The sequence below is a fragment of the Boleophthalmus pectinirostris genome, unplaced genomic scaffold (assembly GCF_026225935.1).
Source record: "Boleophthalmus pectinirostris isolate CB_2022bp ecotype Guang Dong unplaced genomic scaffold, ASM2622593v1 HiC_scaffold_17, whole genome shotgun sequence".
In the NCBI taxonomy this organism is placed as follows: domain Eukaryota; kingdom Metazoa; phylum Chordata; class Actinopteri; order Gobiiformes; family Gobiidae; genus Boleophthalmus; species Boleophthalmus pectinirostris.
In genome coordinates, this window is record NW_026571115.1 from 28994947 (window position 1) to 29015855 (window position 20909).

The following is a 20909-nucleotide window of genomic DNA, read 5'->3' on the forward strand; positions in this document are numbered from 1 at the left end:
CTGAACGGATTTCTACACATCAGTCTGGGATGGCTCTCACTGAAAGAGACCGTAACCAATGATCTGAACATTCAACAACTTCACACTGATTGGCTGAAGTGTCACAACAGCAGAACAAGACGAAAAATCAAACTTGAGGTAATTCCATTTGAGAGAAAAACACAGGCGTCCATATTTGTATTAAAATAGGCCGAAGTGCGTTTGTGTTTGCTTTTCTGCCCTGTGATTGGTCAGTTTCTGCACCACATGCAGAGCTGATTTTCAAGAGTTTGTGAACTCACAAAAATAACAAGAATTCATTTGGCTGTTGCTGCTTGGGAAACATTCAATGCAAAACAAAGACATCTCAGTGAAGACAAGCAGGGAGCAGACTTTATTTTTATTTTTGTTATAATTTTTTTTACATTTTACTCAACAGTGACCTTTCTGAACATTCATATTTTAATTGATACAAAGATAGAAGATACAAAAAACTAGACATACCTATGCAGACGTTGGTCTGGTCGGGCGGCAGGGTTTCGTCTGTTGGTATGTAGCCGATTTCACATTTACAGTTGTAGGATCCGACTGTGTTGGTGCAAATGCTGTTCTGACCGCATATTTTTTTGTCCAAACACTCATCGATGTCTGAGAAACACGAAGTAAGTCCTGTTAGCTCATCAACAAACTAAACAACTATATTCAAGGCAAGCCAGTATTAGGCTAATAATAATTCATCTTAGTTAAAATATATGCAGGAAGTAATTGTTAGTACAAGTGGGGATATGTCGAAAAACTGATAATATTGCAATTGATGTTTTAGCGTTTTGCAAATTTGGAATGTTGAGTATTTCATCCAAAATTAAAACAATTAAAAATAACTAGAAAAAGAAATAGTGTTTTTTGGTTTGTTATGTTGTTATGTTTGTTTTGTGCGAGTTTCAATCTCAAGACATGATCTACATGCACATTTTACCACATTTTTAACCCCTTATGAGCCCCCCCCACAGCCTTAGATCCTCAGGCAGGTCCCTGTTTTTTGTTCCAAAGTCGAGGCTCCAGACAAAGGGTGATTAAGCTTTTTCAGTCCGGGCGCCTCGGCTTTGGAATGACCTGCCCGAGGAGGTAAGTTTCTCACCATCAGTACCATCTTTTAAATCACTTCTTAAAACCCACTTTAATCATCAGGCCTTTTTAGAAAATGTCTCTATTTTATGTGTGTATCTTTTCTTTGTATTTCAATATCAACCACTCCTGATTAATAATTAGTATTTTTTATAATCTCAAACCTTGACATGGTGGCTTTCCCCTTGGAATAAGTTGAAATCCGACGTGGCAAACACATGTAAAACTTCCTACAGTGTTGGTACAGTCACCGTACGGTCCGCAAGCTGAATCCAAGCATTCGTCGATATCTGGAAGAAAGAAAATGTCAAATAGTATGTCATAAATCTGACCGACTAAAGCAATTACTGCACTTCTACTTGCATTATTAGGTCTTCTTGAGTTAACTGGAATTACATAAGAAGCTCACAGATAAAGAAACGCCCTCTACAGGCAATAATGGGGAGTAAAATGTTGAAAATGCAAAAAGCAGCACGTCTTACTGTAGCAATATGATGCATATGTATGCTTTTGTATCGCAAACAGTGGTCCAACAGTGGTCCAAAGTTATTCCTCACTAACCTTATGCATGTAGGATGATAACACACCCTTTCTGATTATTGAATGCTTTCTAATTAGAGGCAGTGGACTTATTTTGACCTCAAACCCAAAAAATCTGTGATGATCACAAGATGCCATAAGGTTGTACAGACATTAAGGAACTATAATATGTCTAGATTAAATTAAGGTGAACCTCACCGATACAAGGGTTGGTTGTTTTGGCCGGTGGCATTGACGTATTTGTTGCCTGAAATCCAGTCAGACAGAGACAGTGGAACGTGCCTGGATCGTTCACACACTGTGCATAGGAGCCACATATTGTTGTGTCCTCAGTGCAGTCATCGATGTCTGAACAACAGAAAACCAATGTTTATTATGAGTTTATCATGCAATATCTTGATACAGTTCTATACTCTCAATAGAAGGTCAACAGAGTTTGGTAGGAAAGTCAAAAAACACCTGTTACCATTGAAATCTGCCATGTTTCTTGTAGTAGTGCAAACTTACCGTAGTTGACATAAATTGTTTTAGAGGATTAACAAGAAACACTGGATAAGTACTATTGGTGAGTTTTTGTACTTACCTAAACAACCATAAGAACTGGCAGTGGGTTTAACAGCTGGATCCATTCTGTACCCAGGGACACAAACACAGCCTCCTCCAGTGGAGCACTGAGCGAGAGGCCCACACGAGCTCGCCGTGCACGTGTGATGATCTGAGGGAAAGACAAAGATTCGTCAACTGAGGCATTTCATGTGAAAAAAAAGGTTACCAATAAAACATTTTAAAAAGCCAAAAAAGTGTTTCGGATTTCTATTTTTTTTTTAAACTGTTGAAATTGTTAACTTCTTGTGGACAAGTTAACCTGATTAACCTGAGAAAAGAGGACGTTTCCCAAGCTTTAACCAACCCTTTTGTCATCATCTACTTTTTTTTTTTTTTTTTTTTTTTGTGCATGCTAGTGTTGTTTCGGTGATAAAAATTCTAACAAAATTTTGCTCCTGAAGAATAGACTTGATACTCAATACTGATTCTGACACCACAATGATAATAAAACACTTTACTGAATGTATTATTATTTTTAAATTGTGGTACTTTCTTTATTATATTACCATAGTGATGATACAGCTCAAGATTGTGAGATATCTGACTTTTAGTAGTTTTAAAAACCCTGTACGGCAGCATATATTCTTTTTTTCAGAACTGTGATCGATAAAATGTTATAAACTTACATGTTAAATAGCCCGAATATGTAGTTGGATGTGATGCAGGCTTGTAAATGAAGAATCCAGTAGGGCAATACTTCACTTCCATTGTAATAGGATAATAAGTACATGTTGAATAGTATGCATAAGCCGTCCCTGCTACTGTAGTTAGGTTGACGTTTGGATATGCGAAGGGCACATAGATGGGATAAGTAGTGCCACCATGGTTAACCGTATTTGTACAAGCAGTAATAATTCGGTCGCCTCCAATTCCCATAAAGCGGGTCCATTGACCCACTAAACCAGCGTCGCTGTTTGGGAAATCCTTGTAACCAGTTGAGGCGAAGGCAACGTTGCGCCAAGGATCAGTTAAAATGATGTGACTGTCACACGGGTCTGGTGGAACGGTGGTAGCTGTAAAGGAAACGGAAATGGTGAGTCAACAATGAAACATGAATCATTTAAAATAAACAGAGAATATTGCAAATACCTGAAGGTGCGGGAGCTACCACCAACTGGAACTGGAAGAATAAACCTATAAAAATATGGACAGGCAAAAACAATTTCAGATTTCTAACAGAATTTCCCCAACGTTCCCAACATTTCTGATACATTTGATGGAAACAAAATATCAATGAGGTGAGAAAAGTAATATTATAATAGTGTATTTTCTTTTAACCCAATATAAATTGACAAGAATACATAATAGTCTAGTATTGTGCGAGATAAGATACAAAATCTGAAACCAGTATCAGAAATGTTCATATTCACTGCCATATCTATATTTAAGTTACTAAAGCTACAATTTTTGCACTGTCAAAGAAATAACACATAAAATATTCACAATTTCTCTATATAAATGTAAATACATAAAAATACTATACGTTATCAGAAAAAACAATATGTGATAATAAATTAAGAACAAAATTGTAATAACTTGCCGAGCACTGAAAAGATGAGGCTGCACATTGTGGCCATTGCTGACTGACTGATGGATGACTGTAAGGTATTCTCGGTATATGTCTATTTTTGAAGTTTGCGTACTTTGCTTGTTTTTTCTGTGATTGGCACAGATGCAAAAGTGAATGCAAAGTCCCGGAGCAGGAGTCATGAGCGTGTCTTTGAGGAGGGATCAGTCTGGAGGACCATGAGTTATGCTGGTATAAGCTCACACTGTTTTTTCTATGTTATATTCATGTGTTCATTTTAGTTTTTTCCAGTTTGGTGAGATAATGATTTTGTGAAATATTTGTCATAGTTTTCAGCGACGTGGCAGTTTGTGAAGAAGAGTGGCAAAAAAGTTGAAAATTACAGAAAGTATGTCTGAGTTTTAAAAAGGAATCAGTTTCTTTATGTCGTGTCATTGCAGTTTTTACTCAAAATGCTTTGTTTTTTGACTGTTTAAACCAGGGCTGCTCAATACGTCGATCGTGATCTATCAGTCGATCGCCAAGGTCGTGTGGGTAGATCCCCGTGTCTTGTCTCGAACTCGCGTTTGGACTTGGTCTTGTCTCTCACTCAAGGTCTGACACTCAACAAGTGCGATCATATTTCATTATGGCCGCTGCTGTTGGTAATAAACTTGTAGCGGGGTGCAGGAGCGTGTGGGGCGTCTCAGTGCAGCCTCCGCGCTCATTTGAAACCCGCGGAGACTCTACGGCGCATCACAAACACACACGCTCCCTATGCACGGCTCGTCTGCAACAGCGTGTGCCCTCGTGTACCAGCGTGCATCACAGGGCAGGTTCAACTTCCTAAACATCCTACCTGTCCATCTGCCTCACGTCAGCACGCCGCCCCTCGCCTTTTCACGCTCTCGCTCCTTCCTGCGTACAGCGAACACAAGCCCCTCCCACAGTGCGGCTGATTAGAAGAGCAAGACGAAACGTGAAGCAAAAACGAGTCTAAATTTGTGTTAAAGTGTTTGCACAAAGCAGGTCTACAGCATAGAGCGGATCTACAGAACAGACCTACTGCCACATTTGGCTGAAGTTTGTCTAACAAAAGTGCAAAAATGCATCTGTGTTTGTCACGATGTGCGTTTGTAAACGTGCAGAGGCTGGTAAATATCACTGCAAAACCAGAAAAGAATGCAACTCCAGTTTGGAACTTTAAAAAACAGGTTTAAAAATCTTCCTTCACTTTTTCCACAGTTTTGTGTAAAGTGCCAGAGGAAGTTCACTTAAAGAAGGGGTTCTCAAACTGTGGGGGAGGGTCCAAAAAAAGAGTGTTTCAGTGCAGATTGCTTGGCTTTGCATTAGGTAGATCATTATGACTTGGTAATTTTGTAAGTAGCTCGCATGCTGAAAAAGTGTGAGCACCCCTGGTTTAAACTTTTGCCAGATAGACTACAAGTCAAAAGTTTAGACACAGGCCTTCACATTACTTTCTATGTTATAAATACATACTGAATACATCAAACGTATGAAGGAAGATATATGGAATTATGTAATAAGAAAACAATTATATATTTAATCTATTTTTAATATATTCAGTATTTATTCAGATTCCTCAGAGGAGCCACCCTTTGCTTTGTTGACAGTGCTGCAAACCCTTGACCTAGAATCCTGCAATCCCATGGACCCGACGCAAAACTGTGCGGTGCTGGACACATTTTGAAAGCTCACTGTGGGCGCAGGCGGGATTACACAATGTAGGAGTGAGCAGGCGGGATGATAAATTGCAGTCCCTCAAACTAAATATGAGTGTAAAGTAAAATATACAAATGATGAATGTAAGCATATCATGTATAATTTGCATGATATGCCCCCCCCGAGGCGTTCCCAGGCCAGCCGAGAGACCCTCCAGCGTGTCCTGGGTCTTCCCCGGGGCCTCCTCCCATTGGGACATGCCCAGAACACCTCCCGAGGGAGGCGCCCAGGAGGCATCCAGAACAGATGCCCGAGCCACCTCAACTGGCTCCTCTCGACGTGGAGGAGCAGCGGCTCTACTCCGAGCTCCTCCTGTGTGACTGAGCTCCTCACCCTATCTCTAAGGGAGCGCCCAGCCACCCTGCGGAGGAAACTCATTTCGCGATCTTGTCCTTTCGGTCATTACCCAGAGCTCAAGACCGTAGGTGAGAGTAGGAACGAAGACTGACCGGTAAATCGAGAGCTTTGCCTTTTGGCTCCCTCTTCACCACAATGGTCTGATACAGAGACCGCATCACTGCAGATGCTGCACCGATCCACCTGTCAATCTCACGCTCCGTCCTCCCCTCACTCATGAACAAGACCCCGAGATGCTTGAACTCCTCCACTTGAGGCAGGGACTCTCCACCCACCCGGAGAGGGCAAGCCACCTTTTTTCCGGTCGAGAATCATGGCCTCGGACTTGGAAGAGCTGATTCTCATCCCAGCTGCTTCACACTCGACAAAACTCTGAATATTCCACTTTTTCCTCTTAAAATGCCTTGACAAGACTTAATCCAAAGAACTAAGACTTAAAAGTGCTTAGAACTGTTATTTCTTTTTGTAGTCTACACTGAAATGGAGCAAAGGATCATGGTCTATGTAAGTCCCTGACAAAAGTCTTATCGCTTATCCATTTTGTAGAAACAAAAGCTTATAACCTGGCTTTAAATTAATCGATTGGTTTTAGAAATGTCTCATATGAAAGCTAAAACCCTCCCAAATTATGCTCAATATACTAAAATAAATTTGCTTCACTGAAGAAAGATTGATCACTTAACGAACACAGAAAGGTCAGATTTTGGCAAGACAAAAGTTTTGTCGCCTACAGAAAATTGAACAAATAATTTACTTTACTTTTTACAAAAATATGTTACATAACATCAGTGAATGAAGTAGTGGTGCTGTGAGATCCATATTTAATATCTTGTATCACTTCCATGAGCTTGAAGGACGCATCCATGTGGTTCGACAATGATTCATACAATTTGTTGATGAAGTCATCAGGAATAGCAAAGAAAGCGTCTTACATGCCTCCCAGAGTTCATCAAGATTCTTTGGTTTTGCCTTCCATGCTTCCTCTTTCATTCTACCCCAGACATGCTCAATGATGTTCATGTCTGGTGACTGGGCTGGCCAGTCCTGGAGCACCTTGATCTTCTTCGCCTTGAGAAACTTTGATGTAGAGATAGAAGTATGCGATGGAGCACCATCCTGCTGCAAAATTTGACCCATTTTATGGTTGGGAATGTAAGAGGAGCTAATACTTCTTGATATTTTAGGCTATTGATATTGCCTTCCACCCTGCAAATGTCTCGCCCCATACTGGATGGAACCCCAGACCAGGATTTTTCCTCCACCAAACTTAACTGTTTTCTGGGTGAATCTTGGATCCATGCGGCTCCAGTAGGTCTCCTGCAATATTTGCGGTGGCTGTGATGTAATTCAACCGAGGATTCATCTGAGAAATCCACCTTCTGCCACTTTTCCAGTGTCCATCCTTTTAACAGGCTGTGGGCCTTGGCAAATGCCACACGGTTTTTTAATTGCCTTTTGTTTAGTGCTGGTTTCTGTGCACTGATTTGACCATGGAGGCCATTTCGAGACAGAATTCTACAAACTGTTGTGGTTGACACAGGGACTTGAGGTGACCAGGCCTGGTGGAGTCTGCTGCAGTGGAAAAGGGGCTGGCCTTGGATTTTCGAATTAACAAACGGTCCTCCTGAGCAGTTGTCTTGCGGGATCTGCCGGACCTGGGCTTGTCAAAAACATCTCCAGTCATTTCAGATCTTTTTCTTATTCTTTGTACTTGACGCTGAGACACATTGAAGGTGTCACCACCTCAGCAGTGGATCTGGTCTTCAGCCTCTTGATGATTAACGCTTTGGTCTCAGGGTGGATCTTAGGCATGTTGTCAGAGGTCAAGTTGCAGTTGATGTGAAGGTCTGGTGTGCTGGGGTTCTTTTTATACACACCCACTAATTGACTGATCAGTAACTGATCACAGGTGAGGCTGTAATCTAGGATTGGGTGCATCATATGACAAGACGACAAGACTTTTGTCTTGCCAAAATCTGACCTTTCTGTGTTCATTAAATGATCAATCTTTTTTCAGTGAAGCAAATTTATTTTAGTATATTGAGCATAATTTGGGAGGGTTTTAGCTTTCATATGAGACATTTCTAAAACCAATCGATTAATTTAAAGTCAGGTTATAAGCTTTTGTTTCTACAAAATGGATAAGCGACAAGACTTTTGTCAGGGACTGTAGTTCCCGTTGTCTTTTTTTAATCTATTGCTGCACCATAACTCTTAATTTCATTTGTAATTCGATATATTGTGAGAACTTTGACGACACGATATCATGATATTTCAGTTATTGTTACATCCCTAGTATCGACCTTGGAAAAACACATATCAGTTCTCGTGAAACCCTCTCAGAAGGCCGTACCTTCTTGTTACGCAGAAGCCTGCACGTGCGGCATGTGACGAGAGCGTATTCTCTCCTACTGTATTTATTGAGAGGTTTTTATGGTTCAGTTTACGCAGTGAATGGTGCATCAAAAGCCGCAGATCAATCACAGCCTCATCCCAGACCTGTATCTCTCTTGTATCTGAGCCTCTGTTGCAGTGCGGCGCTGTTATGTCCTTGTCTTTGCCCCGTGTGCCTCATTTTCCGAGATGTGTGAATCCGCATACAACCAACAGCCTGTTATTCCAGCATGTGTACGTCAGCCGTTCCTGTTACTGTGCATGAAAATGTCTGTATTCTCCTGTGCTGCTGCTGAAGGTCGTGGGGGTGAGAGCAGAGTCCTCAGAGGCTGGACGCAGCTTAGCCACATTCTAACAGACCAGTGTCAGCCCTTAACCGTACCAGATGCCCCGTCTGGTCAGTGCTCAGTGCAACAAGCACAACTCTCTCTCTCTAATTCGGAAAGAGATAAAATACTGTCTATTCTTCTCGTTCAGTCATCTGTTAGCTCTGACACAGTTACAAAAGGTTTTAGATGAGTTTCTTTAAAATCATAGCCTGCTTTTTGTGCTTATTTTATTTGTGTTTTGGGCTTTCCACATGTTCCTTCTGCTGATTTTCACTTTGTTTATCTTTGATGAACAATAGACATTTGTTATATTTGTCATTTATTATGTTAAAATGGCATTTTGTTTAGTTTTTATGAGCAAAGTATCACAGTGAGTCAAGTTATGACAAAACAGTAGTTGGCAAACACATTTCCTCAAAACAGGCCCCAACAAAAAAAACAAACAGAAATGATGGGAAAAATGGTTGTTTATTTATGAGAAAGAACAAAAGTACTTCACTACACTCCAAAATATGAAATGTTGACCCTACATTAATATATTACGTGACCCATTTTCTGTATTTTTCTGTATTTATTTATATTAATAATTAATTTTTCATGTTAATACAATTCATTTAAATTGATATGTCACCATAACCATACTTCTTACATTCTTCATGGAGATATGTTTATGCCGAGTGGTCCAAAGTCTTATTCTCAGAAGAAAATACATTTTGCATGTTATTTGGAAAGGATAATCTCCTCCATGCCATGGCAAATTTGATGCAATAATTAATGCAAAAGGAGGTCCAACCAAGTATTGAGAGCCTAGAAATGAACATACTTTTCTTACATACTTTTTTATAATATGTTTTTTTATTGATCTTATGTAATTCTAGTTTTCTTAGACACTGACTAGACATGATCTGTAAGCCTTATTCATCAAAATTTCAAGAAATAAATGTTTGAAATATATATTAAATGTGTCATGAGTCTATAAAATATACAGATTTGACCTTCTTTTCCTTGGGGACTTGATCTAAACTTTGATTGACCCACTGAAGCGTTCATCTTCCTCTTTTTAAACACAACTCCAGCTCTGTTTGTGATGAGCAGTGTTGGGGAGTAACAGATTACATGTACCAGAGTTATGTAATCAGAGTACAAATTATGAGTAACTGTATTCAGTTACTGTTTCAGTGAGTGGTAATTGGATTACAGTTACTTTGTTGAAATAAATGGATTACACTGCAGTATTTTCCTGTTTTCACATTTTGGGCTTTATCCCTTTTTTCTTTTTTTTTTCTTTTTTTCTCAGTAATTCCACGCATTGCCGGACACTAAACCAGGTCTAAACCAAGTCCAAACCAGGTCCAAACCAGGTCCAAACCAGGTCTAAACCAGGTCTAAACCAGGTCTAAACCAGGTCCAAACCATGTCTAAGCCAGGCCTAAACCCAGGTCCAAACCAGGTCTAAACCTGGTCTAAACCAGGTCTAAAGGTCTAAACCAGGTCTAAACCAGGTCTAAACTAGGACTAAACCCAGGTCCAAACCAGGTCTAAACCAGGTCTAAACAGGTCTAAACCAGGTCTAAACCAGGTCTAAACCAGGTCTAAACCAGGTCTAAACCAGGTCTAAAACCAGGTCTAAACCAGGTAGGTCTAAACCAGGTCTAAACCAGGTCTAAACCAGGTCTAAACCAAAAGGTCTAAAACCAGGTCTAAAACCAGGTCTAAACTCTAAAACAGGATTTAACAGGACTAAACCATGCTGTGTGGACATGTCTTCTCCTTTTCTATCAATAATATTTTTAATTTGGTTGAGTAAAGTCTTGGGCTTTTTATTGTCGTTTAGCCGATAAAACTTCTTATGTGAAGATTTCCTCGTCTTTGCTTCTCTACAGCAAATCAAGTAATCCAAAATACTCAGATTACGTTACTAAACTACATTCTGGTGTATGTAATCTGTAATCTGTAGGGGAATACATTTTAAAAGTCACCTTCCCAACACTGGTGATGAGGAAACATTATCACATAGATCAGAAAACAGCATCACGTGGGACCTTTAATAAAAACTAAAAAGCGTCACAGGACTTTCTTAAATGCGTAAAGAAGAAAACTCTAGATGGTCTGTGATTACGAAATGCCCTGCCCTGCTGATTTGTCTGTGCGTCTCTCTCTCCACAAACACCTCGCGCTGTCAAAATAGTTTGTCCCAAAGTCAAATGAGCCTCCTTCAGTCAGGTTGCTCTGTTTATTTTTCATTTACATCTGCCCTCGTACTCTCAGGTGAGCAGCCTTTACAAGAAAAACAAGAAGTCTGAGAGAGCCACCACTTTGAACTTTAAAGGTGCGCTGTCTGGAATGTTCCACAGTGTGACATTAAACAGTTCTAACTTACATTTATTCAACTACATCTGGTTTTATAGCTCAAAAATCCCTCGAAAAACAACATTCTGACTGTGAGCGGGGTCGCCTCTCCACAGATCTGACCTGTAACTTGGTCTGGTTTGGTCTCAGTGGAGATAGAAAGGTTTAATGCCACACTGTGGAACATTCCAGACAAAGCGATAACATCTCCATGAACTAAAACCAGGAAGAAGACAAAACTAAATCAGGACTAAATCAAAACTAAACCAGGACTAAACCGGAACTAAACCAGGACTAAATAAGGATTAAACCAGAACTAAACCAGGACTAAACCAGGAATAAACAGGAACTAAACCAAGACTAAACTAGGTCTAAACAGGACTAAACCAGAACTAAATAAGGATTAAACCAGGACTAAACCAGGACTAAACTGGACTAAACCATGATTAACCAGAACTAAGCAAGACTAAACAAGAACTAAACAAGGACTAAACCAGGACTAAACCAGGATTAAATCAGGACTAAACAAGAACTAAACCAGGTCTAAACCAGGACTAAACAAGAACTAAACCAGGACTAAACCAGGACTAAACCAGGACTAAACCAGGACTAAACCAGGACTAAACCAGGATTAAATCAGGACTAAACAAGAACTAAACCAGGTCTAAACCAGGACTAAACCAGGACTAAACCAGGATTAAACCAGGACTAAACCAAGACTAAACCAGGTCTAAACCAGGTCTAAACCAGGTCTAAACCAGGACTAAACCAGGACTAAAATAGGTCTAAACCAGGACTAAACCAGCACTAACCCAAAACTAAACCAGGTCTAAACCAGGTCTAAACCAGGACTAAACCAGGACTAAACCAGGACTAAACCAGGATTAAACCAGGACTAAACCAGGATTTAACCAGGTCTAAACCGGGACTAAACCAGGACTAAACCAGAAGTAAGCAAGACTAAACTAGAGAACTAAACCGGAACTAAATGAGGATTAAACCAGGTCTAAACAATAACTACACAAAAACTAAACCAGGACTAAACCACTAAACATTATAACACGGCTTAAATCTCACAAGAAACATTTTTTTCAGTATTTCCTTTACTATGCACAAATAAAACTATAAAAAGAAAAGTATTTACATCAGGGAGTGTACAAACAAACTCGAGACAAAGTTAAAGGGAGATAGAATTTCGTAATTCAAATTTCAATATCGCTTTTACTATGTTGTCATTGACTCTCCAATCAGAAAGCAGAACGAGCCTCACGTGACGCTCTCATTTGGGTTGCCAGTTTCGGTGACTAAAACAGCTCAGAATCAGAATCTTGTGACCTCCTCAAAAACAGACCTGGAGTTGTGTTTTGTTTCATTCACATGTTCACAAATCTCATAAAAATGCAGTTCCTAAATATCTGCATCAGTCTGATATTTGGTACAAGTATTTGGAAAAATATACATACATACATTTTTACAAGATACATTAAACATTATATTACAAAAGTCAAAAGGTTGTGAAGCATTTTTACTTTGCTACACCTTCATTTTTTTGGGGGGCAACGCAAGGCAGGTTTTTATTTGTGTAGCACAGTTCGGACACAAAGTCATTTAAAGTGTTTCACAGAAAAAGAAATACAAACAAATACATAAGAAAAATAATTTGCATTAAAAGAAAAGAGTGTGGAATAATGAGGACTAAATCAGCACTAAAATAAAACTAAGACAGGACTGAACAAGAACTAAATCAGGATTAAACCAGGACTAAAGAAGAACTAAACAAGAACTAAACTAGGACTAAACCAGAAAAAGACCAAAACTAAACCAGGACTAAACAAAAACTAAACCAGAACTAAACCAGGACCAAACCAGGACTAAACCAGGATTAAAACAGGACTAAACCAGGACTGAATCTGAACTAAATCAGGGCTAAACCAGGACTAAACAGGAACTAAACAAGAACTAAACCAGAACTAAACTAGGACTAAACCAGAGCTAAACCAGGACCAAATCAGAACTAAACCAGAATTAAACCAGGACTAAACCAAAACTAAACCAGGATTAAACCAGGACTAAACCAGAACTAAACCAGGACTAAACAAGAACTAAACTAAGACTAAATTAGGACTAAACCAGAACTTATCCAGGACTAAACCAAATTAAACCAGGACTAAACCAAAACTAAACCAGGACTAAACAAGAACTAAACTAAGACTAAATTAGGACTAAACCAGAACTTATCCAGGACTAAACCAAATTAAACCAGGACTAAACCAAAACTAAACCAGGACTAAACAAGAACTAAACTAAGACTAAATTAGGACTAAACCAGAACTTATCCAGGACTAAACCAAACTAAACCAGGATAAAAACAGGACTAAACCAGGAATAAATCAGAACTAAATCAGTGCTAAACCAGGACTAAACAGGAACTAAACCAGAACTGAACCAGGACTTTTTGAGTGATTTATACTTTTTTTTTTTTTTTTTTTTTTTTTATATATAAATAGTCCTTCATAAGAAAGACATAATCACAAAAAGAGATTTGTGGAGAGACATGTTTCTGTTGGTTCCACTAAAACGAAGCACTTATAAACATTTCAAAACACATTTTTCTGAGAAGTATCAAGTCGTCTCAGTTCCAGCAGTGACTCAAGTCTGACTCGAGTCCAGGTCACGAATTGCAAGTCCAAACCTGTGTACAAGTCAGTAAAAAAAAACATTACAGTCCAATCTCTTCAAGTCATTATCATAATTAAATTTGGAAATATCCACAGTGTGTTTGCCCCTCAGACATTCCCCACAGACGTAATCACAATCACTGAAGAAGAAGAGGGTCTCACAGCTGTTGTTTCAGAGCAGCCAATGAACTAAAACAAAATGCTACAATAATAAACCAAGATCATTTTGCCTTAATGAAAGTTCAGCATCATAACTCCAGTCTTTTCCCGCTCTCGTTCGCAATAAAAAGTGCCTATTCAAACCTAAGTGAGCATACTGTCTGCTTCTCCAGAGCAGACCTTAAAACACTCTGCTGCACTGGGTCCTTGCGCCCTCTGCTGGTGTGGGTTTTCAGGATTATGGAAACTTTATACACAAAACAAGAACTACACATTGTATACGCATAAGTGTTATACAATATCTAACCTACAGCCTAAAGTAGACTAGTTACAAAAGCCTGGATTATGATGATTATGATTAATATAAGATTCTATTTTTATCTTAATTAATATATTTAATTAGGTCAACATCCAAAATATATTTATACAGGCAACACTGGTGCCCTGTGGTGGGTGGTCTATGGGGTCCGGGGCCTTTGTTCAGCTCTGTGTGGTCTCTGTATGACTGGAGCAGGAGTTGTGTTCATTCCCAGTGTATGTTGGACTCCGCCAGGGCTGCCCTTTGTCACCACTTCAGTTCATTGTTTTTATGAATTTCTAAGCACAGTCAGGGGCTGGAGGGGGACTGGTTTGGGGACCATATGATCTCATCTCTGCTGTTTGTAGATGATGTGGTCCTGATGGTTTCATCAAGCCAGGACCTGTAACTTGCTCTGGGGCAGTTTGGGCTGATTCCCTGAGTGTGAAGAGGCTGGGGTGAAAATCAGCTCCTCTAAGGGCCTGTTTACACGAGAACGCTTACGGGTAAAAATGACAAAATATTGCCTTTCGTTTAGATCAGGAGTGTCAAACATACGGCCCAGGTCCAAGACCTTTAATCTGGCTCTCGGCTGATTTTCTACTAAAATATTTTAATTATATTTTCTATTAAAATATTGGTAATTTTCTGCACTGCTTAGCATAGCAGCATCCCCAGCGCCTCTGTGCGTGGCCCCTCCCACCAGAGCAGCACAAATGAAGACTTGCCTCTTTCCAAACGCTCTTAAAGGACGATCGTTTTGACTGTTGACCGTGACCCTCATCAGAAAAATGTCCAAAATGTTAAAAGTGGAGCCAAGTGCAGGATTTTCCAAGAAAAATTGACTTATTCCTATTTGAATTCAAGTTCATGTTAAAACATTGTGTTGAAATTGCATTTTTTTTTTAAAGTTTGTGGTTATTCATAATATTATAAGATTTTGTAAAAGAAAGAGTTCATCAATTAAAGAGTTTCTCTGCACAAATATTTGAACTTATTGCAATTTTTGGGGTCTATATGACGTGAGTTTTCTGATCCGGCCCCTTTGGGATGAAAGTAGGTTGGATACAGGCCCCGAACCAAAATGAGTTTGACACCCCTGGTTTAGATGGTGATGGTGTTTTGGGGGCTAAAAAATGCAAAAATCTGAAACCACCTTCCAGAGTGGAAAAGTTGAATATTCTCTGTAGTAGCGTTTCCGTCTAGACTGCCCAAGACGCAAAACTCTGGTCAGATCTGCTCAGGTCCCGTACGTGTTTATGTCACATACATACAGTACACAGAAACAAACATGTCGAATGGCATGCATGCCCAGTCAAATTCCACACACTTTGGCCTCACCGTATGCACGCATAAACATGCAAAAAGTGAAGAAGCGACACTTTTGCGTCTTCTGTTCATCATGTAAATGTAGCCTTAATTTGAGACCGTGGTTCTCAGAAAAAGGTGGTGCTCTCTGGAGGTGGGTGGGGGGAAGAGGCTGAGCGTGTGTAGGAGGTTGAGAGGTACTATTAGATACAGCCTGGCTCCAGAACCCAACTCCCTGAGAGAGGATGGACCCTGCATTTCCCTGGCATTGCCCACGGGGAGAGCTCAGTGCCACTGTTAGATCCACAAGAGGATCACGTCAGTGCAGAGTACCCAGCCTTCTTCTTGTCCCTGGCAGGGGCACTGGACAATGACCAACCTCTAACTCTGACTGTGCAGCCGGGGGACTTCAGGATCCACGTGGGCAACACCAGTGACTCTGGAGAGGGCTGATCAGGCACCTACTTTCAACTTGTGCTGTCCTTCTGCTGAAATGATCCTCGTACAGTATGTGCTTACCCTCTCTCCTCTTCTCTTCTGTTCATTTGAATAAATGTAAATAAATACTCATATGTGTTGATTTTAATAACCATCTAAACTTCCTAAAACACATGCCAAAAACCTCCAAAACAGCTGAATTATTTAAACTTGGTGGCCAAAAAAAAATAAAAAATTCTTTCTTTCTTTTTTTAACCAACGTTCCACTCATTTTTAAATATTCTCTATTTAGAACCTTTTGCATTTTTGTTACTTTAATCTTGCCACAATGTACTCTCAATTTCAGTTTACAGCAGCAATAATCTTTTGTCTAGTCAACTACTAAAACTAAAACTCCCCTCATCAACAAACTGTAACACACACCATTGCCTTTAGGGGGCAGTGTTTCACCACAGTTCACACGTGACAGTGCAGGGGAAAACAAATGCTCTTTAATTATACTTGCAGCATGACAATTTTGCGGCACTTCAGTAAATAGTAGGCCTATTGTGCTCGAGTTACATAACTGCCAACTAAAAATAAGATAATAGGCTAAAACTAAAAAGACTGTTGCTTCAGACCTGATGAATTGCCAAAAGTTCAGGGTTTTGCAAGTTTCTCTACAAATGAACAAAAAAGAAATGCTGAATAAAATATAAAAATGCAATTACCATACATTTTTAAAATCACAGTTATTAAAAACTTGAACTGTGCTCATATTACACAATTTTCTGATCTATGTTAAAATGTTCCCTCATCACGAACAGACCTGGAGTTGTGTTTTGTTTCATTCGCACATTTAATTCACAAAGCAAAGAAAAAGTAAAAGGTAGAATCAGTGCTAGTGCAGCCTCTGCAGCTCAGGGAGGGAATTCTGGAGGTTCTGAGCTTTCACATGAAGTTCCATAAAGTCAGGATGAGACAAACTTGGATGTGTCTCTACCTGCAGGTGAAGGCTCTGGCAGTTGTGATTGTGATTCCTTAAAAAACAACAACAACTCTAAGGCTACGTTCAGACTGCAGGGCTTAACGCTCAATTTTTTTGTGAAATCCGATTTTTTTTTGCGATATCGTTCACATTTCCAATTAAATGCCACTTCTTTGTGATCTCCAGTGTGAACATTAATCGGCCCAAAAGTGTCCCGCATGTGCACTGGAGACACGACGACGTCAACTGCAGCGAGCGTGCTCTGTGTTTACGGAAGTTGTCCAAACATGGACGCGAGCATTGAGCACCTGGTGATTTTAAAGTTCCTCTCGTACCGGAGCCAGAACATGAACAACTTACTTGTTTTAAGGAGGAGATTGAGAAGGAGAAGGACGAGGTTTTTGTGGGACAGTGGCAGCAACATCCGTTTGTTGTCGCGTAGGTCGGATGAATGTGTTTTGGTCGTTCAGACTGAAGTCGCATGTCAAAAGATCAGACATGTATCGGTTTCAGGACCACATATCGAAGTGGCCTGGGTCGCATTTGAAAAAATCAGATCTGTGTCGTTCAGACTGTCATTAAAAGATCAGATACAGGTCACATAGGGGCCAAAAAATCTGATTTGGGTCACTTCAGGCTGCAGTCTGAACGCAGCCTTAGAGCACAGGCTGCATACTGTTTCTTTAATAATCTGGTCAAGGCAGTTATACTAAAGAAAGGTTTTAAGTAGATATTATCTTTTGTTGGTGGTGGTGAAGAGGAAGAGATGGAGAGACTGAGGAAGCTAATGGTTCTGCTGCTAAAGTTTCATGTTTTATTACGTGTATATTAGGCATGTAACAATAGATGAAATATCGTGATATCGTATCGTCAAATGTTTCACAATAATACCATCGAGCGTCACAATATATCGAATCACAAGTTCCTTTGCGTTGTTTTACAGCTGCAATTGTTAATAAACATTGGGCACTACATATCCCATGATTCATTTCAGCACAGACAACATGAAGAAATATGTTTTTTACTTGAATTCTTGGGATTATGGTGGTAATAACTCACACCAAATTCTCTTCGACGTATTTTAAAGCAAAAAAGCGTCCTATCTACAATTATATCAGCCTCTCTAAAATATCGCAATAAATATCATGATAAAATTGTGCATATCGTGATAATATTGTACTGAGAGATTTAGATATCATTACATCCCTAGTGTATATGTATTCAACACAATCATGTGGAATATATATACACAGGAAAACTCGATTAGTTGACATAGTACCGTATAACTTATGACATTTTAGAAAGTAATGCTACAATTTGTAACTTTGACATAGAGATGAAATGGCTTTGCCCGGAATCTTACATAGTATATCTAACTTATGGAGATGAGGCAGTGTCACCAAAATGCAAGATCTATGGAGAGGTGACCTAGTGCCTCCGCTCAATTTCATTTCTCTCCAGCGTTTAGGTCAAGAATCAGAATACACTAGAAGGTTTGCAAGAACACCAGAAGTTGTAAACCTCGCATCGACCAATCAGGGAAGAGCTGTGAAGCCACGACGTCAAACTCAAGCGCCTGTCTGCCTTTTGTGGTACAACATGAGAGTAAACAAAGTGGTCGAGATGGACGTAGACGAAGACACACATTCTGTGTTGGCAACGATTCCTGAGATTGAGGATTTAAAGCCGGAACAAAGAGAATGTTTAGTGAATTTTTATCAAAGGGAAAGACGTTATTGTTCTTCTTCCTACGGGATTTGGCACATTACATACGTCACAACCAAACAACAATGATTGGTTAAAAAAGTACTTGCCTCCCGTCAAGTGAACAAATTCTAATGTTGCGAGACTATTTCCACGAACTGAAACTGAGGCGACCACACTTACAGTAAGAATACATATTTTTAAAGTTGTATTTTTTAAGCAGCTGCATTTAAATAAACCCAAGAAAAGATATGTTTAATGCCGCACTGTGAAACATTTCAGGCACGAATAGCCTTTCAGTTGAGACAAGCAGTTGGTGCACTCTGTGTCAAAAAAGTTACACAATGCACATTTAAATCTAGAGGAAATAAGATTAAGGTTAAAGGTGCGCGTGTGTGTAGTTTTTCCACCACTTCGCTTCCACGTTGTTTTATGACTGAAATGTTCTACAGTATGGCATTTAATTCAACTGTCTCCATGGAGACAAGCAGGCCACATCACCAGGCCAAAGTTACAGGTCAGATCTGTGGAGAAGTGGGCCCACTCACAATAATAATCTATGTTTTTGTTGTAGTTTTGAGAAATAAAAACCTGTAATGACAAGATAAATTAGTTTAACGCCACAAAGCAATCACATCACCATGGAAACAAGCAGATGGCAGAAACTCCGCCAGAAAAGTTACACCATGCACCTTTAACTTTTAAATTTAGCCGTACATTTTGTTCGCTCTGGTCTTAAAGGGCCTCATTATATTGGTTTGGTCGGGTTATTAGTCTTCCTGAATCGACGTTCCACAGAAGACAATATTGTTTTACCGTTTTAAGACGCTTACAGCTTAGAGAGTCGCACAAATTGCTTGTATAAATCAATAGCATGCGAACAACTTTGGAAAATTAACGCTGCCTCTGTGGTCCCTTCTGAGGTCGGTAAAGTACGGAAGCCTGCGCGGAGAAGCTTGAACAAAAAAACCCACAAATGCCAAGGGTTAGAGAGAGAGACGATATATCTTTGTGTGTCGTTTGCAGCTTCCCTTTCTTCAATACTACACTCGGTTGCCATGGAAACACTTGCAGAACTTGCCGAGTCGTGAGGCCGGTCAGCTGAGATTCGGGGCTGTCTGGTAAACAGTCCCGGCGGAGAGTCGCAATATGCCGATGACATGTCAAGCTTCATCGGAAAAGGGGTCAATTACGGATCCAGGCGAAAGCGAGGAGGAAGGAAGTAGAGGTTGTTCAAGGGAAGCCGCTTCTGAAACTTAGATGCGACGTGTTAAAAAGTCTTAAAACTATTTCTTTTTAAAGTGTTTGCAGTGGTCCAAAGTTACTTCTCACTTACCTTACGCTTTCAGAGCATCCTAATTATTCACCGTGATGAGTTTTCTACAACTTACAAGCGCTTTCTACAACTTTCAGAGACCAGTGTGGAGTTTTGCAGTTTCGACGGTAAAGCTAACGTGCACTTCCTGATTATTGGTCAGTAAATAATTATGCTTCATAATTAGATGCAGACAGTACACAGCAGACTTATTTTTGACTTGAGGAGCTGCTTATACAATATATCTGTACTGGGGCAAGAGAAATTTTGCTCAAATACGTGGGAAAAGATTGTGGTAGCGCTACAGGGCATTTAAAGGTGCACTATGTAACTTTTTGGTTGGGGGTCCCTCACCTGCTTGTTTGCAATGTTCCATATTGTGACATTAAACAGATCTAACAGATCTACCTTACATTTATTCAATTATAGATGGTTTTATAGCTCAAAAATACCTAGAAACAAGCCCAGACCTGTAACTTGGTCTGGTTTGGTCTTCATGAAGATAGAAAGGTTTAACACCATAATGTATTATAAATATTCCAGACAAAGCAATAACATCTCCAAAGAGAAAAGCATTTGATGGACGCTTCACCAGAAATGTTAAATAATGTACCTTTAGATAAAAAAAAACAAATCAAAAAAACAAAAAAAACAAAAAAAAACATTAGCTTTAGGCAGGAGTGACAGTAGCTCAGTTGGTGTGTGGAGTGTTTGTCCACTGATCTAAAAGTTGGCAGTTCAAATCCCGCTCTTGACACATTCATTACTAGTTGAGGGGTTAGATCCACTGGTGTGTGAGTGTGTGTGTGAATGGGTGAGTGGTTCCTTGATCTAAAATGTTTTGAGTGCCTTGAAGGTGGAAAAGTGCTGTATAAAAATGTGACATTATGTGACATAAAAAACATGAGAATCATATAATACAGACATGTCAAACTAAGACCCGGGGGCCTAATTTGGCCCGCGAGATCAAGTCAGATATGTATTAGAGCTGACCCGCTGGCTATAGAGACATTATTTATTAAAAATGTTGTTATTTTATATTATGCTTGTTCTGGATTCAATGTATTAAAACTATTATTAAACATTTATTTTAAGAAGAAAAGGGTTAACATT

At 39.6% G+C, this 20909-nt stretch overlaps 1 protein-coding gene across 1 annotated transcript in view; it reads right to left on the reverse strand.

Annotated features, from left to right (window-relative positions):
• Positions 1-20909, reverse strand: part of LOC110156588 (adhesion G protein-coupled receptor E2-like) — a 140644-nt gene that overhangs the window by 20149 nt on the left and 99586 nt on the right. Inside the window, exons 4-9 of the mRNA XM_055153097.1 lie at positions 3340-3384; positions 2877-3263; positions 2228-2359; positions 1843-1992; positions 1269-1394; positions 484-627 (exon numbers count right to left, since the gene is read on the reverse strand). Coding sequence (XP_055009072.1) covers positions 484-627; positions 1269-1394; positions 1843-1992; positions 2228-2359; positions 2877-3263; positions 3340-3384 — 984 coding nt within the window. The remainder of the gene's footprint in view (positions 1-483; positions 628-1268; positions 1395-1842; positions 1993-2227; positions 2360-2876; positions 3264-3339; positions 3385-20909) is intronic.